This window comes from Lithobates pipiens, unplaced genomic scaffold, assembly GCF_037356315.1.
Source record: "Lithobates pipiens isolate NorthernLeopardFrog02 unplaced genomic scaffold, aLitPip1_a1.2 Scaffold_81, whole genome shotgun sequence".
NCBI lineage: Eukaryota > Metazoa > Chordata > Amphibia > Anura > Ranidae > Lithobates > Lithobates pipiens.
The window spans coordinates 1,160,425-1,185,667 of record NW_027507905.1 but is presented as its reverse complement, the minus strand read 5'-3'; the positions used below and the strand labels follow the sequence as shown (position 1 = coordinate 1,185,667).

The 25,243-nt window shown below is 52.3% G+C and overlaps 1 protein-coding gene across 1 annotated transcript in view; it reads left to right on the top strand.

Annotated features, from left to right (window-relative positions):
• The window catches only part of LOC143973417 (uncharacterized), an 803,347-nt gene that overhangs the window by 19,820 nt on the left and 758,284 nt on the right, over nt 1-25,243 (top strand). Inside the window, exons 2-3 of the mRNA XM_077474404.1 lie at nt 13,803-14,129; nt 22,766-23,092. Of these exons, the coding sequence (XP_077330530.1) occupies nt 13,803-14,129; nt 22,766-23,092 (654 nt within the window). The remainder of the gene's footprint in view (nt 1-13,802; nt 14,130-22,765; nt 23,093-25,243) is intronic.

Genomic DNA, 25,243 nt, shown 5'->3' with positions numbered 1-25,243 from the left:
ATCAGTGCTTACTCATAGCTGAGATTTCAAGTCTTTTTCCAGTGTGCGGCTATCCCGAGTTTTGTCCTGCTTGTTTGCACAGTGTATGTAATTGTCAGCACCTGGGGCTCATCATTCAGTCCTCGAGGATTACTTTGGAGCGATGGTTCATCCTCTCTATCATAAGCACCTTCCACATAGGGAACAATGGTTTCCTGGGAGGTCTATAACATCAAGCAAGCCTTTTTAAGAATTGCATCACTAAAGGGTTCAGGACTCCTTAAACCTTTGCAAGTGTAGACAAGGCTGAATATTTGAACCTAGGCCCCTGTTCAGCTCCAGTTGAAAGAACTGTAGAATATTGGCTTGCTTAGGTCTGAGATCTGCATCATTTTCCCATATTCTTTGGTAAGTCTTCTTCATGAAGACCTCTCTGGGTTGACACAAGGTAGGCACTACCTGCACCGAGCACGCTTGACTTGGTAGCTTCCGCCTCTCAATTTCTATGCCATCAAAAGTAGTCTCTTGCCAGAGGCAGCTCTAGACTTTGTGAGGCCTTAGACATGAGGCCCTACTAACTCCCATGATGGGAAAACTCAAGCGATAGACCCCTAACAATTTCACTCTCCACCCCAACATCCAATAAAACAAACATGCACATAGACTTATCTTAAAAAAAAAAAAAAACTTTAATAATGTACACATAAAAGTCTGGTTCACACTCACTGATTGCCCCAAGCTCACTGATTGGTTTTTATAGGTTAGTGCACATCAGTACTGCTCACCGATTGGTTGTTAGAAGTTACTGCTCAATATTAACACTGATGGGGTTGCTGATCACAATGGATGAAGTGGTAGGATGTGAACAGTAGGGTACAGGGGAGATGAAGATGACAGAGTAGTGGTAGGAAGTTGGCAGAGGGGGTGAAGGTGGCAGGGGTGGGGTGGTAGGAAGCTGGCAGTGGGGTGCAGGGGGGATGAAGATGATGGGAGTGGGATGGTAGGAACCTGGCAGTGGGATGCAGGGGGGTGACAGGGGTTGGGTGGCAGGAAGCTGGCAGTGGGGTTCAGGGGGGATGAAGATGATGGGGTGGGGTGGTAGGAAGCTGGCAGGGGGATGAAGATAACGGGGTGAGGTGGTAGGAAGCTTGTAGTGGGGATGAAGATGATGGGAGTGGGGTGGTAGGAAGCTGGCAGTGGGGTGCAGAGGGTGATGGGGTGGCGTGGGGTGGTAGGAACCTGGAAGTGGGATGCAGGGGAGTGACAGGGGTGGGGTGGTAGGAAGCTGGCAGTGAGATGCAGGGGGTGACAGGGGTGGTATAAAGCTGGCAGGGGGATGAAGATGATGTGGGTGGGGTGATAGGAAGCTGGCAGTGGGTTGCAGGGGGGATGAATATGACATGGTGGTGGGGTAGTAGGATGCCAGGCATAGGGGGATTATGGTGAGGATAGAAAGGATGACAGGGTAAGTTGGTAGGAAGTATGATGATAGGAGGGTAGTGGGATGCCAGGAACAGGGGGATGATAAGGAGGATTATGATTATGACAGGGGGTCAGTAGGTGGCATCATATACCAGATAGGTCACGGGCAACTGGCAGCCTTGAATTTTTGGGGTCCCCTCGGTCAGGAGGTGACATCACGGGATGTTGTCAGCCTGTCAGTGTCGGTTAGTACCTTAAGGCTATGGCAGACTGGCTCCTCGATGACACGGCAGCTCTGGCAAGTCCTCCATTACAGGTCAATCCATTCTGGAGAGTAGAGAAGGAAGCTGCATAGCCGGTGCATGCAGGGGATTCACAGAGTGTGGCAGAAGGGGGAGGAGCCAGGGAGGGAAATACATACAGCCACCTATTGACCTGGGGACCTCGAGCAGTTCTCAAGTGGTCAGTCCACCCACCCGCTCACGGCTGGGAAAAGTAGTTGCGGACACTGCAGGCTTTTCATCCGCGTTAAAGACAATTCAGGGACACCGACCATTTCCACACACAACTTAGGCAAATTAAGTGGCCGCTGCAAGGTCCCTGGGAGCACGAGGCCTTTGGCAATCTCCTAACTTGCCTAATTAGAGAGCCTCTGTCTTTTGGAGCTGGATGTGAAAACTGTCCAAGAGAGAGCAAATCCTTCATCACTGGAAGCGGCAGTGGTGAGTCAATGCTTAAGAGTAGGAGAGAGAGCGAGACACTAGAGCCTCCTAAGCCTAAACGTAGGGAATAGAGGGGATGGGTAGTAAAGCTCAGGTACTCTTGGAATTTCTGACACTTGACATGTCTCTCTCTAGATAATCCAGGGAATAGCCATTCGCAACTGGATATTTCAACTATCGGATAAATCCCCTTTAGTGGACTTAGCCGACAGGTGATTGAAGTTTAGCAAAGCATCTGCCAAAGACTTGGTTGTAGAACTTTAGAATAGAACAGAAAGTCTCTCACAGGAACTTAGTTGTAACTGAAGGATGAAGTTAGGAACTCTCTTACAGTACCAATATCTTGCAGCCGGTCCGGCGATACCATAAGAATGTGGATTCACTTGGTGTCCTTTCAGCTTAGCATCCAGGCTCTTACCGAGCAGCCAACCTCGTGTGTGGCCCTCTTCTGAAGAGTCCGCCCCTGGTTGCGTTTCCAGTTGCTGGGCCTCTCCAAACCCGAGACGGCACCGGACCACCTTGGAACCCTCCTTCCAATTACTGTGACTCGGGCTAGCCAGCCCCGAGACTCGGAAAAAGATGGATCCGCACCCCAGGCCATGAGGGCCTCTGGGGGCTGGTCAGAAGGACCAGGACCAGGGAGTCAGAACATGCTTCTGGACCGGAACCTAGAACCACGTGACTTCAGCACCTTAAGAATACACAGCGAGACAATACACCCACTGATTGGCTCCAAGAGAGAGAGATTGGTACCCAATGCGTCCAACCACACTGCATTCCAATGCCTGTCAGAGGTGATACCTACACCTATGACCAGGCAGAACATGATACAGTCCAGCTAAACTTATGCCGAGACCATAATTTACTGAAATTAATCCTAAAACCCAACTATGGTCTTAGGAAAAAGGAAATTTACAAAAACATAGCGTGTGCTCTTCAGGAGCCCGGAGCTACAGTATATTTGCAATTATTGATACAGGAAGCTCCACTGACAGCCTCAGAATTTTACCCCTCCACTGCGGTCTAGGCACAGTACAAATCTTGTTCCTCTTTATAAAAGGAGTGAATGACAGAAGAGCTTTGAATACGACTCAGTTCAAGAACATTCATTACTATTCCTCATAAGCTTAACATCCCATGACCTTAACCACTTCAGCCCCGGACCATTTGGCTGGCCAAAGACCACCAGAGCACTTTTTGCGATTCAGCGCTGCGTCACTTTAACTGACAATTGCGCGGTCGTGCGACGTGACTCCCAAACAAAACTTGTGTCCTTTTTTTCCCACAAATAGAGCTTTCTTTTGGTGGCATTTGATCACCTCTGTGGTTTGAATTTTTTACGCTATAAACAAAAATAGAGCGACAATTTTGGAAAAAACACATTTTTTACTTTTTGCTATAATAAATATCCCCAAAAAATATATATATTTTTTTTTCTCAGTTTAGGCCAAAACATATTCCTCTACATATTTTTGGTAAAAAAAAAAAAAAAAAATAGCAATAAGTGTTTGGTTTGCGCAAAAGTTATAGCATCTACAAAATAGGGGATAGTTTTATGGCATTTTTATTATTTAATTTTTTTTACAAGTAATGGCGGTGATCAGCGATTTTTATCATGACTGCGACATTATGGCGGACACATCAGACATTTTTTACGTCATTTTGGGACCATTGTCATTTATGCAGCGATCAGTGTTCTAAAAATGCATTGATTACTGTAAAAATGACACTGACAGGGAAGGGGTTAAGTGTGTCTGAGGGATGTGTTATATCTGTGGGGGGAGGGGCTATGCGTGACATGACACTGATCACCGCTCCTGATTACAGGGTGTTGTGATCAGTGTCCTGTCACTAGGCAGAATGGGGAGATGCTTGTTTATATCAGCATTTCCCCCCCTCTTCCCTTCCGTGTGACGATCGGGCATAGAGTCTGCGGCACCCGCGGTCACACTCACAGATCTTGCGGCACGCGCCCACAATGCCACATCTTAATGTGCAACGTACAGGTATGTTAATATGCCCAGCTGTGCCATTTTGCCAATGTACATCGGCGTGAGCCGGTCGGCAAGTGATTAACTGCCCTTGCAAAAAAAGTCTCTATTGGGCAATCTTTAAACCTTGTGTGTGTTTTTTTTTTACTTTTGCCTACAGGAAAGTCTATAATAAGGCTTATCTGTAGGTAAAAAAAATCTCCTAAACCTCTATGGTTTAGGAGATATTCCCCTCGCAATGAGCTGACTGCAGCGGCGCATGTACACAGGGGATTTTCGGCTGAAATCCCAGCAGACGCCGGACCCTGCCGGAAAGAAATCTCCCGCGTGCATGCATGGGAGTGACAACATCACGGCTCTGGCCACTCACAGCGCCGGAGCCGCGATACCCAGAAGAAACACCAAGGAAACATGTCGGCTCCCTTGGTGTGGATCTTCGGAGATGTCGGGGCCTCGTTCTAAGGTAAGTATTTCATAATGAGCTAGTATGCGGTGCATACTAGCTCATTATGCCTTTCCCCTTGCAGGTCTGAAAAAAAATCCACCGATTTTACTACCACTTTAACGCTTTCTTCCCATGGCAAGCTTTCCAATTTGGATGCCACCTACTGGCTCTGGTTGGAAGTGCTAGGCGATTTTTGCACTGTAGCTTGTCAAGCAATGACTTCCCACCACGAATGCAGCAACCATTTGGGCCGGTATCCTGTGGGGTTGGTAAACGGGGAGCAAACATAATGAGGGGTGAGAGGATGAGCTTAATCAACATTGCCTGGATGTCTGTTCTTAGATGGGGACTTGTCTTGACCGTCAGAAGGCTCCCTCCATCTTGTAGTCCTTACAGGACTATAGATATTGGCTCTCTTTTCCTCAATCTTCACTACTTACCTAATCCCTATACCTTACAAGCAATGGGTGGTCTGACTGGACAGCGTTCCCCATAGAAACAGAGCAAAGCAGCAGACTGAAATGAAAAACAGCATCACACTAAAGGCCGCGTACACACGGGCGGATTGTCTGCCCAACTAAGTTCGTCAGACAATCCGACAGACAGTCCGTCCAAACTTTTGAATGAACGGCCTTGCCCACACACGGCACTTTTTGAGCGGACTAATTACAGCGGACTAAGTCCGCCAAACAATCCGCTCAACTTTTGAAATAAACGGACTCGCCCACACACGCGGAGGAAAGTCCGCTCATTTCGAGCGCGTCTCCAGGTTGGCGGGGCCCGCGAAGGAGACGTCGCTGGCCCCGCCGCCTGGTATGGACTTAAAGGGGAACCCCCAACGCCGAAAAAAATCAGCGTGGGGGTCCCCCCAAGTCCACAACAGACCCTTGTCTGAGCACGCTACCCAGCCGGCCAGGAAAGGGGGCGAGCGAGCGCCCCCCCCATTCTGAGCCGTACCAGGCCGCGTGCCCTCAACATGGGGGGTGCCTTGGGGAAGGGGGGGCCCCAAGGCCCCCCCACCCCAAAGCACCTTGTCCCCATGTTGATGAGGACAAGGGTCTCTTCCCAACAACCCTGGCCGTTAGTTGTCGGGGTCTGTGGGCGGGGGGCTTATCGGAATCCGGCAGCCCCCTTTAATAAGGGGGCCCCCGGATACCGGCCCCCCACCCTATGTGAATGAGTATGGGGTACAATGTACCCCTACCCATTCACCTGTGAAAAAAAGTACAAAAAAAAACACAACACAGGGTTAAAATATTTTATTGCACAGCTCCGGGGGTCTTCCGTCTTCGGGGGTCTTCTCGCCGGACTCCTCCGCTATCTTCTTGTAGCTCTTTTGCTAGCGGAGGAGTCCGGCTTTCTTCCTCCCCGCCGCCGGCCTCTTCTCCCGACTTCAGGGGTCTTGTCCCCCTCTTCGGTTCTTCTGCCGGGCCACCACGCCTTCTTATAGCTCTTTTAGAGGCGGTGGCCCGGTCTTCTGTCGCTGTCGCCGCCGCCGCCTTCCGTTCTTCTTCTTCTTCTTCTTCTTCTTCTTCTTCCCCAGTTGATGTTGCCTCGATGATCTCTCCGGCCGCAATGCCAGAGCCGCGCTGCGCGCCCACTTATATAGTGACAATGGGGCGGTGTCACATGGTATATGTCACATGGGTTGGTCACATGGTGACCCCGCCCCCTTACGATGTCATAGTCCCCATGTGACATCAACCCATGTGACCAACCCATGTGACATATACCATGTGACACCGCCCCATTGTCACTATATAAGTGGCCGCGCAGTGCGGCTCTGGCATTCCGGCCGGAGAGATCGTCGAGGCAACATCTCCTGGAGAAGAAGAAGAACAACAACAACAACAACAAGAAGGGAAGGCGGCGGCGACGACGACAGCGACAGCGGCGACAGAAGACCGGGCCACCGCCTCTAAAAGAGCTATAAGAAGGCGCGGTGGCCCGGCAGAAGAACCGAAGAGGGGGACAAGACCCCCGAAGTTGGGAGAAGAGGCCGGCGGCGGGGAGGAAGAAAGCCAGACTCCTCCGCTAGCAAAAGAGCTACAAGAAGATAGCGGAGGAGTCCGGCGAGAAGACCCCCGAAGACGGAAGACCCCCGGAGCTGTGCAATAAAATATTTTAACCCTGTGTTGTGTTTTTTTTGTACTTTTTTTCACAGGTGAATGGGTAGGGGTACATTGTACCCCATACTCATTCACATAGGGTGGGGGGCCGGTATCCGGGGGCCCCCTTATTAAAGGGGGCTCCCGGTTTCCGATAAGCCCCCCGCCCGCAGACCCCGACAACCAACGGCCACTGTTGTCGGGAAGAGGCCCTTGTCCTCATCAACATGGGGACAAGGTGCTTTGGGGTGGGGGGGCCGCGCGGCCCCCCCTTCCCCAAGGCACCCCCCATGTTGAGGGCACGCGGCCTGGTACGGCTCAGGAGGGGGGCGCTCGCTCGCCCCCTTTCCTGGCCGGCAGGGTAGCGTGCTCGGACAAGGGTCTGTTCTGGACTTGGGGGGACCCCCACGCCGATTTTTTTCGGCGTTGGGGTTCCCCTTTAAGTCCATACCAGGCGGCGGGGCCCGTGACGTCTCCGTCGTGGGCCCCGCCTACCTGGATACCCGCTCGAAATGAGCAGACTTTTCTCCGGGCGGGAAAAGTCCGCTCATTTTGAAAGTACAGCGGACTGGCACACACACGGGCGGACTGTCCGCTCAAACCAAGTTTGAACGGACAGTCTTACGGAAATTCCGCAAGACTTTGTTCGTCAGACAGTCCGCTGAAAAAGTCCGCTGAAGCCCACACACGAGCGGACTGTCCGCTCAAATGTGTTTCGGCGGACTAAGTTGGGCAGACAGTCCGCCCGTGTGTACGCCGCCTTAGTCTCCACTATTGCCACCTGAAAGTCGCATGATTTTGCTGCAAATTTGATGCGTCTTGAAGCAATGCCTGTGTATTCTTGAGGTCTATGGACACAGATATGAACGGTACTCATTGGAAATCATGGCGTACGGCTTGTCATGTGACTTTGCAGTGAAAAGGGGATAGGAAGAGCCCAGGTGAATTCCATAAAGAGCACAATGATCCTAGAGCAACACTGAGAAGGAGATAGAAAAAACACAGGTGAAAGCCATAAAGAGGGAAAACATACCTGTAAACAATGACCACATAAGCATCCAGCATGCATGAGTAGAGAGCTCCACCATTTGTTGCCCGAAATGCCATAAAACCATTTAGAACTCACATTTGCCATTAGTGATGATACCAGTGCTGAGCATGCTCAGATCACCATCCTGGACAAGCTCTAGCCAGGAAACACAGAGGCCTCATCACTTCCCGCCTCTCGTGCTCACAGTGTACTTTCACTGCTACGGCCATCTTGGGAATGGCAAACGCCCCTAACACAGAGAAAAGAGGTAAAAAGCACATGGAAAGCAAAAAGAAACTCTGTGACTTGTGTCAAAGCTTGTTTAACCACCTCAATACAGTGCAGTTACACCCCCTTCCTGACCAGACCAATTTTCAGCTTTCAGCGCTCTCACAGTTTGAATGACAATTACTCAGTCATGCAACACTGTATCCATATGAAACTTGCGTCCTTTTTTCCACACAAATAGAGCTTTCTTTTAGTGGTATTTAATCACTAGTAGGTTTTTTATTTTTTGTGCTATAAATAAAATAAAATTTTGTGAAAAAAAATGCCTTTTTCTTAGTTTCTGTCATAAATTTTTGCTAATTAGTAATTTTCCTTCATAATTTTTGGCCAAAATTTATACTGCTACATATCTTTGGTAAAAATAACCCACATTAGTATATATTATTTGGTCTTTGTGAAAGTTATAGAGTCTACAATCTATGGTGCCAATCACTGAAAATTGATCACTTCTGATCAGGCCTTCAGTACATCAGGTGTATCTCATTTCTTGAGACACTAACAAGTCAGGAAAGTACAAATACCCCCCAAATGACCCCTTTTTACAAAGTAGACATTCCAAGGTATTAAGTAAGTAGCATGGTGAGTTTTTTTAAGTTGTCATTTTTTCCCACAATTCTTTGCAAAATGAGGATTTTTTATTTTTTTTTATTTTTTTTTACTAAATTGTCATATTATCAGGTTATTTCTCACACACAGCATATGCATACCACAAATTACACCCCAAAATACATTCCGCTACTCTTCCCGAGTACGACGATACCACATGTGTGAGACTTTTACACAGCCTGGCCACATACAGAGGCCCAACATTGATGTAGTACCTTCAGACGTTCTACGAGCAAAAATGACGCATCTAATTTCTCAACCACCTGTTACACTTTTGAAGTCCCTGGAGTACCAGGACAATGGAATTTCCCATAAAATGACCCAATTTTGGAAAGCAAACACCCCAACGTATAATCTGTGAGGCATAATGAGTCTTTTGAATGGTTAATTTTTTTCCAGAAGTTTTTGGAATATGTGGAAAAAAATTAAAACGCATTTTTTTTTTACACAAAATTGTCAATTTATAAGATATTTCTAACACATATCATGTATATAGCAAAAATTACACCCCAAAATACATTCTGCTACTCTTCCCGAGTACGGCGATATCACATGTGTGAGACTTTTACACAGCCTGGCCACATAGAGAGGCCGAACATTGAAGTAGTACGTTCAGGCGTTCTAGGAGCATAAATGACACATCTCATTTCATTCCTACCCATCACACTTTTGAAGGTCCTGGACCACCAGGACAGTGAAATTACCCACAAAATGCCCCCATTTTGGAAAGCAAACACCCCAACGTATATTCTATAAGACATGGGCTGCAAATAGGTACTCGGGTACTCTGATGGGCTGGAGATAGGTACTCGGGTACTCTGATGGCCTGGTGATAGGTACTCAGGTACTCTGATGGCCTGGTGACAGGTACTCGGGTACTCTGATGGCCTGGTGACAGGTACTCAGGTACTCTGATGGCCTGGTGACAGGTACTGGGGTACTCTGATGGCCTGGTGACAAGTACTCAGGTACTCTGATGGCCTGGTGACAGGTACTCTGGTACTCTGATGGCCTGGTGACAGGTACTCTGGTACTCTGATGGCCTGGTGACAAGTACTCAGGTATTCTGATGGCCTGGTGACAGGTACTCTGGTACTCTGATGGCCTGGTGACAAGTACTCAGGTACTCTGATGGGCTGGTGACAGGTACTCGGGTACTCTGATGGCCTGGTGACAGGTACTCGGGTACTCTGATGGCCTGGTGACAAGTACTCAGGTACTCTGATGGCCTGGTGACAAGTACTCAGGTACTCTGATGGCCTGGTGACAAGTACTCAGGTACTCTGATGGCCTGGTGACAGGTACTCGGGTACTCTGATGGCCTGGTGACAGGTACTCGGGTACTCTGATGGCCTGGTGACAAGTACTCGGGTACTCTGATGGCCTGGTGACAGGTACTCAGGTACTCTGATGGCCTGGTGACAAGTACTCAGGTACTCTGATGGCCTGGTGACAAGTACTCTGATGGTTTGGTGACTGGTATTTGGGTACTCTGAAGGGCGGTGACAGGTACTCATATGGACTGTGACAGGTACTCGGGTACTCAGATGAACTGTGACAGGTACTTGGGTACTCAGATGAACTGTGACAGGTACTCGGGTACTCAGATGAACTGTGAGGCGGCGTACACACGGGCGGACTGTCTGCCGAAACTAAGTTCGTCAAACAGTCCGCTCAAACTTTTGAATGAACGAACTTGCCCACACACGGCACTTTTTTTGAGCGGACTTAGTTCATCGTACTAAGTCCGCGCAACTTTTGAAATGAACGGACTCGCCCACACACGAGGGAACAGTTCGCTCATTTCGAGCGCGTGTCAAGGTAGGCGGGGCCCGCGACGGAGACGTCGCGGGCTCCGCCGCCTGGAATGGACTTAAAGGGGAACCCCAATGCCGAAAAAAATCGGCGTGGGGGTCCCCCCAAAGTCCACAACAGACCATTGTCCGAGCACGCTACCCGGCCGGCCAGGAAAGGGGGGCGAGCGAGCGCGGCCCCCCCTCCTGAGCCGTACCAGGCCGCGTGCCCTCAATATGGGGGGTGCCTTGGGGAATGGGGGGCCGCGCGGCCCCCCCACCCCAAAGCACCTTGTCTCCATGTTGATGAGGACAAGGGCCTCTTCCCGACAACCCTGGCCGTTGGTTGTCGGGGTCTGCGGGCGGGGGGCTTATCGGAATCTGGGAGCCCCCTTTAATAAGGGGGCCCCCGGATACCAGACCCCCACCCTATGTGAATGAGTATGGGGTACAATGTACCCCTACCCATTCACCTGTAAAATAAAAGTACCCAAAAAAAAACACAACACACGAGATAAAATATTTTATTGCACAGCTCCGGGGGTCTTCCATCTTCGGGGGTCTTGTCCACCTCTTCGGTTCTTCTGCCGGGCCACCGCGCCTTCTTATAGCTCTTTTACAGGCGGTGGCCCGGTCTTCTGTCGCCGCCTTCCGTTCTTCTGCCGGGCCACCGCACCTTCTTATAGCTCTTTTACAGGCGGTGGCCCGGTCTTCTGTCGCCGCCTTCCGTTCTTCTGCCGGGCCACCGCGCCTTCTTATAGCTCTTTTAGAGGCGGTGGCCCGGTCTTCTGTCGCCGCTGTCGCTGTCGCCTTCCGGTCGCCTTCCGTTCTTCTTCTTCTTCTTCTTCTTCTTCTCCAGGAGATGTTGACACGTCGCTCTCTCCGGCCGGAATGCCAGAGCCGCGCTGCGCGGCCACTTATATAGTGACAATGGGGCGGTGTCACATGGTATATGTCACATGGGTTGGTCACATGGTGACCCCGCCCCCTTACGATGTCATAGTCCCCATGTGACATCAACCCATGTCAGAAGAAGAAGAACCGAAGAGGGGGACAAGACCCCCGAAGACGGAAGACCCCCGGAGCTGTGCAATAAAATATTTTATCTCGTGTGTTGTGGTTTTTTTTGGGTACTTTTATTTTACAGGTGAATGGGTAGGGGTACATTGTACCCCATACTCATTCACATAGGGTGGGGGGCCGGTATCCGGGGGCCCCCTTATTAAAGGGGGCTCCCGGATTCCGATAAGCCCCCCACCCGCAGACCCCGACAACCAACGGCCAGGGTTGTCGGGAAGAGGCCCTTGTCCTCATCAACATGGGGACAAGGTGCTTTGGGGTGGGGGGGCCGCGCGGCCCCCCCTTCCCCAAGGCATCCCCCATGTTGAGGGCACGCGGCCTGGTACGGCTCAGGAGGTGGGGGGGCCACGCTCGCTCGCCCCCCTTTCCTGGCCGGCCGGGTAGCGTGCTCGGACAAGGGTCTGTTGTGGACTTTGGGGGAACCCCCACGCCGTTTTTTTTCGGCGTTGGGGTTCCCCTTTAAGTCCATGCCAGGCGGCGGGGCCCGCGACGTCTCCTTTGCGGGCCCCGCCTACCTGGAGACGCGCTCGAAATGAGCAGACTTTCCTCCGGGCGGGAACAGTTCGCTCATTTCGAAAGTACAGCGGACTGGCCTACACATGGGCGGACTGTCCGCTCAGACCAAGTTTCAGCGGACAGTTTTTCGGGATTTCCGAAAAACTTTGTTCGTCAAACTGTCCTCTGAAACTGTCCGCTGAAGCCCCACACACGAGCGGACTGTGACAGGTACTCGGGTACCCTGATGGACTGTGACAGGTACTCGGTACTCTAATGGACTGTGACAGGTATTCGGGTACTCTAATGGACTTTGACAGGTACTCGGGTACCCTGATGTGCCGTGACAGGTACTCGAATACCCTGATGTGCCGTGACAGGTACTCGGGTACCCTGATGTGCCGTGACAGGTACTCGGGTACTCTGATGGGCCGGGACAGGTACTCGGGTAATCTGATGGGCCGGGACAGGTACTCGGGTACTCTGATGGGCCGGGAAAGGTACTCGGGTACTCTGATGGGCCGGGAAAGGTACTCGGGTACTCTGATGGGCTGTGACAGGTACTCAAATACTCTGATGGGCTGTGACAGGTACTCTGATGGACTGTGATTGACAGGTACTATGAGGGGTGGTGACAGGTCCTCTTTATTTGGGGGGGGCAATCAGTATGTTTGGTGTACACTGTATGCGGTAACGAGATGTTACCACAATCTCCTCCTCACACATGATCGGTGTGTGAGGAGGAGAACCCGGTAACATCCCGTTACCGCGGTTTGTTTACATTTGAGTGATCGGCTGTGAAAGGATCACAGCCGATCACGTGGGTAAACAATGGCTGTTTACCAGCTGTTTACCAGCGTCGGTGACGAGCAGTGTTCCTGGGCACGTTCGGAGTGCGCCGTGCACGTTCGGAGTGTTACCATCTGTGATCGGCCGTGACTCCATCACGGCCGATCACGTGGTAAACAGCCATAACGAATGGCTGTTCACCCCCTTCGGTGGCGAGCGGTGTCCCGTGACACGCCACCACCGAAGAAACAGGGATGCGCGCGCACGATCGCGTGCATTCCCTGTTTAAACGGGAGGCCGTCATATGACTAGTTAAAGCTATCTTTGAGAAGCCTGCACCACCAGAATGGGGCTCCAACCATATAGGCTCATTTAGAGACTGTAGAGGAAGGACTTCTACCCAGGAGAGGCTGAACCCGGCTGGAGCGACATTTGGGAAGGGATACCTCGTGATTCCAGTCCTGATCAGGTGAGAATAAAAAGGAGAATGCTGTGAGCCGGGTCTGTCTTTGATTTATAGTTAACCAGACTTATCAGGTTGTGGGGGCGGAGTCACAACCCATATGTATGATGTCATAATGCACCAGGAAAGTACATTTTATATACAACTCTACAGATCAGACCAAAATGAGGAGGAAAGAGGGACAGAGGGGCATTGCTCCAAATCAGGGACAGTCCCTCAAAATGTGGGACAGTTGATAAAAAGAAGAGAAGAAATCCTCCAATCCCATCTACACAATCCTATACCTACAGAGGATCCAGAGGAAGGCCAAATAAAGGACGCTCCAATTTACTCCAGCAGGGGAAATGGGGGGAGGAATGATTGTCTATTCATTGATGATTTATTGGTAGAATAATGGAGAGTATAGGGGTGTCAGAGGAGATTCCTCAATGATCAGAGATGGGAAGAAAACAGAGGAATCCCAGGAAGACCCGGAGGACTCTGATAGATGGAATCTGAATATTTCTGGCATCCTCATAGAGGGATATATGTTATATGAGGGGGAGGGGAGTACACTGTGACCTGACTGGGATCTGTATTCTGTCTGTACAGGAAAAGTCCAGGAAATATTCACCCGGCCGGGATCTGACCTTCTCCTCCCCATCAGAATCCATCCTATCCTCAACCATACAGATAGACAGAGATGTGACCGGATTATCTGGAGATATAAAAAATTTCCTGGAGACTGGGAGGAAATAGCTGAACACAGGAATTGTAATCCATATGATCTCAGATATTTCCCCAATACAAGATTATCAGAGAATGGAAGTCTGATCATATCCAATGTGACTCTGGAGAATGACGGGATATACAATGTGTATATAGAGAACTCTACAGGACCCCTTATACAGGGAGATTATTACACCGTCCATGTAGAAGGTAAGTCCAGATGAGATTGTAGAGCGCTGTGTATGGGGGTCACATGACTGAAGACAATGGGTGTGATGTTAGTGGGGGGATTTAGTGTTGGGGGAGGGGTGCACACAGACACAATCTATCTCCTCCAGTCTCCAGGAAGATGTCTGCACACCTGATTATAGGTAAGGATGGGGGAGGGGCATGCTGTGTATATATTGGACCTGATCAATGGAAATGATTGTCTCTCTCAGTTCCAGTATCGGTTCCGCTCCTCCATGTCTCATGTCTCCGGAATGGCAGCGCTGAGATCTCCTGCAGGGTGGAGGAGGGGACTAAGCCGAATATCAGTCTATCTGTGATTGGAGGATCCCAGAGGAATTATTTCAATAACATTACAGCCATTGTGGGGTCACCGGGGCCCTGGAACATCACCTGTACTGTGAAGAATGGGGTCAGCCAATCAGAGGAGAGCAGAGACGGGGGTCACCTGTCCAGGGGAGGAGAGATCGGGGGATGGGTATAGAAACATTTAAACAGAGCAGATGGGAGGGGCAGAAAACAAATAAGCTCCGCCCACTGACTGAATAGAGAATATGAAATATATACAGAAATGATAGATTTACATTACAGGTTTTATTTTTTAGTCCTGATTATAATAAAATAAAAACACAATATTTCCCCTTCACGGTGTTTGTTCTCAGAGGACAGGAAATGATTTCCAATCATAGATGGCGGATAATATTCCTGTCTATATAATCCGCAGTCTAGAGCGGATAACCACTTGCTTACCGGGCACTAAACCCCCTCCTGCCCAGACCAATTTTCATCTTTCATCGCTGACACACTTTGAATGACAATTACACAGTCAGACAACACTGTACCCAAATTATATTTAATAGTTTCTTATAAAATTTTACAAACAGGTAATTTTTCTGCTTCATTGAAATGCGCTGATGAGGCAGCACTGGTGGGCACTGATAAGATGGCACTGATAGGCCCTGATGGGGGGCACAGATAGGCATTGATGGACACTGATAGGTGGCACTGTGGGCACTGACAGGTGGCACTGATGGGCACTGTGGTATAGGATCTGAAGAACACGAGCAATTGGGGTAGGTTCAGGTGTACACTGTGCAGGAGGCACAATACACCGACTGTAACTGCACTAGGTTCAATCACAAGAAAAGAAGACGCTGTCCCTGCCTATCCTTCTCTCTATGAATGCTGCAGCACACTACACAAGGCCATCGTGCAGGCGGCTTTATATAGTGTGGGGTGTGTACTTAACCCCCTGAGCTATAATTGGCCACAGGCATCCTGCTTGTGGCCAATTATGGCTCTCCTCGCTACTGGCGCTGTGATTGGCCAGTCATGCGAATCACAGTGCACACTTGGCCAATCATCAGCCAGCAATGCACTGCGATGGCGTAGTGCATTGTGGGCCGTGAGTGCCACACGAATATGGTGCGAACGGCCCACAAAGTTCTGGCTTCGCCAAACAGGCAAACAGCCGTTGTTCAAGTCGAACGCCCAACTCCTCCCTACTCTTCATCAAGAGCCCCACAAGTCCCCACAAGTCTATAGCACGGCTCTTGTAATGTGGATTCCCTACAATTGTACAACAAACTTGTGAAGTCCGGCAAGTCTGGCAATAGCTTGTCAAGTCATCTTCAAACTTGCAGCTGATTGGCTATCTGGGCCCCTTCCCACACCTTGTGATAGGGGACGCCCCTCTTTCTTATCTCAGAAGGTTGTTGGGTTTCCATTTTCTATTCTTATGATAATGATAATTGTATGAGAGGTCAGGACCCCACATATAGGATACAGGATTGTCTGTATGCCAGTTTGAAATTCAAGCCATCCAAGGGCAGACTGATTGTACTGAAGTTGGTCCATCGGATGACTTCAGAACAACCAGCCCGTCGTGTTCTTTTTTTGTACAATCACTGCCGGTGGCTATAGCCTCCAGCAGTGATCATTGTATTCTGATGGCGGGGAAACCTTCCACTCTCAGAACACAATGACTCCACAAGAGGGATTCTTCCCATCAACACTTGACTAGTGTAACCCAGATAACTTCCTTCTAACTGTTACAGACCCATCATACCCCCTTTTACCTTCTTTAAAATAAGAGACCACATCGTTCTTATGGAGTATAAATGGCCATAACAGCCTTTTATTAACCAGATAACATAAAACTCCAAAATAACTTTATAAAACAAAGTAATAACAATCATGAGAAACAACATGTTTCAACCCCCGTTTATTGGTCAGTGACGTAGCTATCTCCTCTTTCACCGAATATATATATATATATATATATATATATCCCTCTAAACCACACCAGTACACTGCGGGACCTTTATCAACCATCATAGGCCTCCAGCTGTCGCGCTCGGAGACACCCCCTTTTCCCGCAGTGCAACCACTGGTATTCACCAACCATTTGATGAATACACCGGAGGGGCCATACTACCGATGAGCCCCCCACCCCCATTTTGTCACCTCCGTTACCGCTCCCATCACTGACCAACAAACAAAACACTGCCACAGCCTTATAGGATGACACCTCAACCTAGAGGGCCCCTCCACACCCGCAGGGCCTGCTGTATCCCCCCCTGCAATCCCAGGGACCACAGATCAAGTCCCACATCGGTAAGGTGCACTCCGTCCCTCCGTAGGTAAAGGCTGACATTCTGCTCCAGCTCCCTGTGACGTACCACCAAATCCCCCTCCCGGACCAAAAACCTCCAAACCACCTTGTTAACCCGAATCCTGGCCTTATTGAGCCTGTCTATGGACCTAGCCATGCGCCACACAGTCCTAGCCACCATATCGGACCACACCAACAATGTGTTCGGAAATGCCGACTTTAAGTCCGCGATCAGATCCCTGACTGTCCGCACCCCCAAATCATTACCCCCCGGTTGTATCACCAACACATCTGGTGGCCCGCCGAACCGCACATATTTTTTAACCTCCGGGACAACCCCCCCCACATCATCCCAGGCCTACCCAGCCACCTGATCTGAGCCTCCATCCGAGATATCCCCAACTGCCTCCCCTCAGGTCTGGCATCCCCTCTCCTGGCTCCCCAGGAAACATAAGAATGTCCCACGATCCAGACAAGGCGTGGGTAACCTCCATCTGAAACGAAAAAGACCAAAACAAAATAATGGACAACCCCAGAGGAACACAGCAAGCAACACCCCCCACCCTCATCACAAACCCTTTTTTTTTTTTATTGTTTATATTTTTAGTTCCTGTACAGAAAATTCATTCCCAAACCAAACCTGGCCTAACGTAACTGCGGAATCGCCTCAATTCCCATCTCCCCAACCTACGCACTGCCGCCTCGTCCAACACGCACCTGGCTGCCTCCGTGGCGGCCCCGATCCGGAAGGGGTGCGAGGCGTATGCCGAACCGTCCATCCCCAGATTACCAAGACATTTTCTCAATACCGCCACGAATTGAAATTTAGACAAACAAGACCCATCTTCGTGCTCCAGCAACGGCCCTCCACCAACCACTCTCCTACGGAGAAAACACCCCACCACCTCCACCGGGCACGCTGCACACCCAAGCAACGCAAACAAACACACCCGAACCCCTTTTCCCCATTGATCAGTTTTCGATTTACGCAGCACCACCGACAACCTATCCACCCCGAGGAGTACATCCTCCACCAACACCCCCCCGCCACAGCCCTAGACAGGTTAACCAGTTCCCCTACTTGAAACGCCCCGAAAAACGCTAAAGAAAAGGCCGCCGAAAACAGCGACACCTCATAAGAGGAGGAACACACCGAACCCAACTGTTGCAACAAGGCCAGCAAATTAGCAAAAGTAATAGGCCTACGCGTATCCGGTCACCGGTGAGCCTTCCGGTAACCCCTGAGCACCTGCCGCACCCAAAAACCCTTCGTCCAATCCACCTGTCCGCCCAATTTGAACCAAGACGCCAAACCCGCCAGCTTTTTCTCGATAGACGACACCGAGCGCCCTTCTTCCATATTTCTGGACACAAAATACAGGACCAACAGCTGCACGGCCGGCCCATCCTGCTCCACTCCCGCCTCCTGCACCAGAGCCGACCATTCCTGCCACACTCTCGTATAGGCCCCCCACGTCACGCCACTCACCGACCTCCGGATCCATCCTGCGGCGGTTCCAATACCAGCTCCCACATCCAGCCCGGGCAATCCCTGCCCTCTTCGTCCGCCTCCGGAGCCAAGGCCCTGAACTTGTCCCACTGAAAGTGAGACAAAGCGTCAGCCAAAGTGTTATCCACCCCCGGGATGTGTACAGCGTAAAGAAACACGTTCAATTGCATGCAACGCAACACCAACTGTCGCATCAGCCGAATGACAGGTTGTCAAGACACCGACATACTATTGATGACCTGCACCACCCCCATATTGTCATAGTTCAGCCTAAGCTTAAGGTTCCGACATGACTCCCCCCACAATTCCAAAGTCAGCACTACCGGAAACAGTTCCAGCAGTACCAGATTCCGCACAAGGCCCGCTGCGACCCAGGAGCGTGGCCAGGGTTCCGCACTCCACCGTCCCTGGAAAAAGGCCCCGTACCCCGTGGACCCCGCTGCATCAGTGACCAATGCCACGTCGAAATTGCTCACCGGGCCCAACATCCACATTGCCCTGCCATTGTACTCAACCAAGAACCGATACCACACCTTCAGATCTTCCCTGTGTTCCTTGGTGCGGCGAATGAAGTGAGTTGGAGAAGCGACCCCCGCCGTCGCCACAGACATCCGTCTACACAAAACCCTCCCCATGGGAATAATCCGGCAAGTAAAATTAAGCTTGCCCAACAACGATTGCAACGAGCGTAACCAAACCTTTCGTAGACCTTGAATTTCCCTGATGACCCTGCGTAAGTCCACCAACTTAGCCTCAGGCAACCGGCATTCCATAGCCATGGAACTGATCACGATGCCAAGGAAGCTCAGTTCAGTCCTAGGACCCTCCGTCTTTTCGGCAGCCAATGGCATGCCGAACCTCTCCGCCATGTTCTGCAACGTAGAAAGCAAAATCGCACACACATTCGAAGAGGGAGGGCCCACACACAAGAAATCGTCCAAGTAATGTATGAGCGACTCCACACCTGACACGTCCCGTACCACCCACTCCAAGAATGAACTAAACGCCTCAAACATTGCGCAGGAAATGGAGCAACCCATGGGCAGGCACTTGTCGACATAGAACCGGTCCTGCCAGCAACATCCCAACAATCGAAAACTCTCGGGGTGCACTGGCAGCAACCGAAACGCCGCCTCCACATCCGACTTCGCCATCAACGCCCCCTTCCCGTAACGCCGTACCCAACGCACCGCAGCATCAAACGACGTGTAGGACACCGCGCACGCCTCTGGGTCAATTAAATCATTCACCGACCCCCCCTTCGGAAAGGACAGATGGTGGATCAGCCGAAACTTGTTGGGTTCCTTTTTGGGGACCACCCCCAATGGTGACACCACCAAATCCCCAATGGGCTTGCTCGTGAACGGCCCCGCTACGCGCCCCAACGCCACCTCTTTAGCCAATTTTTCCGACACCACCCCAGGGTGTTGTAATGCCGACCGCAAGTTCCCGGCCTGCAAAGGGACCACTGACAACCCACAAGGAATCCTAAAACCGTGGCGGAAGCCCGCCCCCAGCAACCCCGCCACATCCCGGTCCGGGTATCTATTTAGGAAAGGTTGCATCCTTTCCCACATCACCGGAGTCGTCCCTCTTGTGAGCAGGCTCTCCGGGACGTCTCCCCTTCTTAAAACAGCGGGCGAAAGTGTGGGCTCCCCCACACCCAGAGCATTCATGCTTAAACTTGCATGTTCCCCCGAATTTGCACGTGCCTTCATTAAATTGCCAGCACACTCCCCACTTTTTTCCGGCCGGCGATCCCAAGGAGTGGCTACCCCTGGCCCCCCTGGAAATAACTGCGAAGGCGTCCGCGCAGCAGCCATGAGCCTCATCCAGAGGCTAATGTCCTTATGGTCCCAGCGCAGCGTGGGTCAGACTGCCTGACGCTGGCGGAACTGCTCGTCGTACCTCAACCAAGCAGTACCCCCATAGACCCTGTAAGCCTCCCCAATAGCGTCCATATAACAAAACAACGCCGAGCAATGCTCGGGGTTCTTTTCTCCTATGACGCTGGCCATGATCACGAATGCTTGCAACCAGTTGGCAAACGTTCCCGGAATCAATCTATAACGCCTCTTCTCTTCGTCTTCCTTCTTGGAATCGTCCGGCTTCACCCGATCCAAGTTAAACTTCTCAAGGGGCAATAGTGAAAATATCTCCACCTATTCCCCTTTGACAATTTTATCCCTGACCTCCTGTTTTAAATGTGCGCCCAAGGGCCCCTCGAAGCACACATACATCTCACATTTGGCCGCGTCCGCTATCCGCACAATGTCCGACCTAACGGATGGCTCCGCGGACCCCTTGAAACCAGCCCCTGCGTCCGCCACCGCCGGCGCCCCCGGGGGAGCAGCCGCCGCACCCGGGTGGGACGAAACCTCTGCCCCCCTCGAGGGAGTCACCCCCAATCCCAAAACCGGCCCACCCCCAGGAACCACCCCCACGGACTGCCCCGTACCCCCATCAAAGCGACCCACCAACTCCCTCAAACCCTCCAGTAGCTCCTGCAACTGACCCCCAGATCCCATGGCCCCCGTCCCCGTCCCAACCTGCGGTTGGCACGCGGCAGCCACCTGCGCAGCCGGGGAGACCGCTTGGCCCCCACCCCCCGAGACCACCCCCAACAAACATTGCAATGCATTAGTAAAAACGGAGTTGTCACTCGACTTACCGGGCTGACTGGGAGCCGTCCCCACAGCCGTTGCGCAGACCGCCTGCGCAGGAACCGACTGTCCGGACACATCACCGTCCTCCGACAGCTCTCCTTCGGAACGACCATCCTCTTCTAGACCGCTTGCCGACTGCAGCCCCCCAGGCGATGGAGACCTGGATGCCGTGCGGCCACCCTCGGTTCCGCGGCACACGGACAAAGCACCACTTCTTGCAGGGGTCCCTTTGCTCCTGGGCTGCTGCGCAGAAGGGCCGTCCACGGCACCGCTCTGCATCCGTGATCCCTGTCGGCTACTGCCCGGAGGCGTCCACCTCCCTGCCGCGATTCCCGAGACCTGGCCCGCAGAACCAGCTGCGGCCGGAGTTGCCGAATCCAGGGCTGCGGGGGAGCCCGAATCCAGCGGTGGTCCCCCCAAAGCTCCCCCCGGGCCTGCAGCCCCATGTGCTTGCCACCTACCCAGGCCTGCACCCCCCCGTCAGCGCTGAAACCCTGGCCACAACCCCCCCATGCTGGCCACCGCTGTCCACCACCCCCCCGTGCCTTTCCACCTCCGGAGCTCTTCTCCTTATGCTTCCCCCCAACCCTCCCCCTCAGCCCGTGCAGAGCTGCAGGGGGATCATCCCGCCCAGGCCGACCGCCATGCGGTGGTGAATCGGCGCCATCTTGGCCCGTGGCCCTGCCCCCCGAACCTGCAGGCCGCCGAGCAGGCCTCTTCAGTCCTCCGGTGGGCGAATAGAAGCCCCTCTTCGCCGGCGGGGCAGACACATCACTTCCCGGGCTCCCCGCCAACCTCGCGGGCCCCCCGCCCCCCGGAGAATAACGGAGCGGCGGCCTGGACACCCGGCAGCGCGCGGCCTCCCGCTGGCTATGCCCGACCTCGCCGCCCCCAGCCAGCGCCGCCGCGACCTGGGCTTGGAGCCAAGCCGGGCCCCCTCCTCTCCGCCGCCGCCCGCAACTGTTCAAGGAGTCCCGCGACGTCTGCCATGGTGAAGATGCAGCGAGGAGCGGTGTGTGAAAAACTGCCTCCTCGCACGTTGACCTCCGACTGGCTTTCCCCCAGCCCCGCCCCCTTTTAAATATGGCCGCTCCCCCACCCGCGTTCCTTCCAGAACTCCTCCCCCTGGGCGTGACTGGGCACCTCGTCATGCCCAGCCCTGCTCTAAATCCCCCTGCGTGTCCTACGCTCCGGGCTTCCCTGACTGTGCTGATGGGGAATCAAGCGATTTTCTTTCCTTCAATCTGTGGAAGAAGAACCGAAAATTGAAAATGTATGTCTAGCCTTAGACCAAATAATACAAAATATCCAGAGAAGACATTTATTGTCCTCCACATGTCCATTGTCCTTGTCCATGTATGGATGGACGCCCACCATCATCTACTGGAAGGTCAGGGATTATCTTACCTGACTGCATTATATATGTAATACATTCTCTATTTATCATCTCTTCATAAAGTCCATCCAGTTCCACCAATAAAAGAGAAGAAATCCTCCAATCCCATCTACACAATCCTATACCTACAGAGGATCCAGAGGAAGGCCAAATAAAGGACGCTCCAATTTACTCCAGCAGGGGAAATGGGGGGAGGAATGATTGTCTATTCATTGATGATTTATTGGTAGAATAATGGAGAGTATAGGGGTGTCAGAGGAGATTCCTCAATGATCTGAGATGGGAAGAAAACAGAGGAATCCCAGGAAGACCCGGAGGACTCTGATAGATGGAATCTGAATATTTCTGGGATCCTCATAGAGGGATATATGTTATATGAGGGGGAGGGGAGTACACTGTGACCTGACTGGGATCTGTATTCTGTCTGTACAGGAAAAGTCCAGGAAATATTCACCCGGCCGGGATCTGACCTTCTCATCCCCATCAGACGTCATCTCACCCTCAACCATCCAGATAGATGGAGATGTGACCGGATTATCTGGTACTATGAGGAATCTCCTGGAGACTGGGAGGAAATAGCTGAACACAAGAATTGTAATCCGTCTGATCTCAGATATTTCCCCAATACAAGGATATCAGAGAATGGAAGTCTGATCATATCCAATGTGACTCCGGAGAATGACGGGAGATACCATGTGTATATAGAGAACTCTACAGGACACCATATACAGAGAGATTATTACACCGTCCGTGTAGAAGGTAAGTCCAGATGAGATTGTACAGCGCTGTGTATGGGGGTCACATGACTGAAGAAAATGGGTGTGATGTTAGTGGGGGGATTTAGTGTTGGGGGAGGGGTGCACACAGACACAATCTATCTCCTCCAGTCTCCAGGAAGATGTCTGCACACCTGATTATAGGTAAGGATGGGGGAGGGGCATGCTGTGTATATATTGGACCTGATCAATGGAAATGATTGTCTCTCTCAGTTCCAGTATCGGTTCCGCTCCTCCATGTCTCATGTCCCCGGAATGGCAGCGCTGAGATCTCCTGCAGGGTGGAGGAGGGGACTAAGCCGAATATCAGTCTATCTGTGATTGGAGGATCCCAGGGGAATTATTCCAATCACATTACAGCCATTGTGGGTTCACCGGGGCCCTGGAACATCACCTGTACTGTGAAGAATGGGGTCAGCCAATCAGAGGAGAGCAGAGACGGGGGTCACCTGTCCAGGGGAGGAGAGATCGGGGGATGGGCACAGAGACATTTAAACAGAGCAGGTGGGAGGGGCAGAAAAGAAATAAGCTCCGCCCACTGCCTGAATAGAGAATATGAAATATATACAGAAATGATAGATTTACATTACAGGTTTTATTTTTTAGTCCTGATCATAATAAAATAAAAACACAATATTTCCCCTTCACGGTGTTTGTTCTCAGAGGACAGGAAATGATTTCCAATCATAGATGGCGGATAATATTCCTGTCTATATAATCCGCAGTCTAGAGCGGGTAACCACTTGCCCACCGGGCACTAAACCCCCTCCTGCCCAGACCAATTTTCATCTTTCAGCGCTGATGCACTTTGAATGACAACTACACAGTCATACAACACTGTACCCAAATGACATTTAATAGTTTCTTATAAAATTTTGCAAACAGGTCATTTTTCTGCTTCATTGATATGCGCTGATGAGGCGGCACTGATGGGCACTGATGGGGGGCACAGATGGGTGGCACAGGTGGGCACTGATGGACACTGATAGGTGGCACTGATGTGCAGCAGCACAGAGAAGCACGGATTAAGAATGCAATGATATAAGGAGTGCTGGACATGACAGTGTGGATGAGGGACACAGAGGGTTAAGCTTTATGGGTGGAGTTCAGGAAAAGGTTTGCAGGAAACAAGTTCAGTGTAGGGGAGGGGTCACATAAAAGGGAGAGGTGTGGCTGTAAGGAATCATTCGGAGCCCAGTGTGACACAGAGGAGGCAGTTTTTTCGCTGCTCCTCTGCTATGGCGGACCTCGAGGGACTCTTCGCGCGGCTGCGACGGGCGGCGGAGGTGCACGGTGTGGACTGGCTGCGGGAACGTGTGGGTGACCTGACGGACGGCGATGTGGACGGCGGCGGGACAGGTGAGGTTCCACTGCGCGCGCGGAGGTCTCGGCCTCCGGCGCGTTTTTCTCCTGGGCCTACTCCTCGGCCGCCTCGTGACTCCCGGAGCCCGGGGGTGGACCGATCGGTCCCCCCGGCAAAACGGCAGGTTATCGGCTCCCCCCGGTCCGGGCGGTCGTTACGCCGCCGAACGGAGGGGGGCGGGGCTTCACGGCCGCATGGAAATGGCGCCGGGACCGCACGGGGCCCGGTGGAGGTGGGGGGGAGTGTGGATGGCTCTGGGTCGGCAGGCCAAGGGGGGGGGGTGCACGTGGCGGGGGATCTGCGGCAGGCTGGGTCTGGGGCCAGCATCCGCGCGGTGGGGGGGAGGGGGGCGCTCCGGGGGGGTCGCATGCCGGAGGGGGGGGAGGGTGGGTCGCAGAAGGCTGCCAAGGTGCCTGGCAGGGCTGGTTTTAGACGCCGGCATGCCGGGGGCGGCGGGGGGAGGAGGACATTGCCTGCAGTCCCGGATCGCAGGGACCGGATGGACCGCGCGGAGCACAGGGGGATTGCCGCGTCCCCGGTGCGCGTTGGAGAGGTCGGTTCGGAGAGCGAGCTGTCCCAGGAGGAGGAGGGGTCCTTTTCTACACCCGGACCGGTACCGGTCGCCGAGGCCCCTGGGGGCCCGGGTAAGTTGCGGGAGTCTACATTGCTGGCGGATGCCTTGCGGGATCTGATGGGGGTGGCGCAGGGGGGTGCGGTGCCCACGGGATCCCGGGACGTATTGGGGGGGGTTGCGGCAGGTTCAGCGCAGGG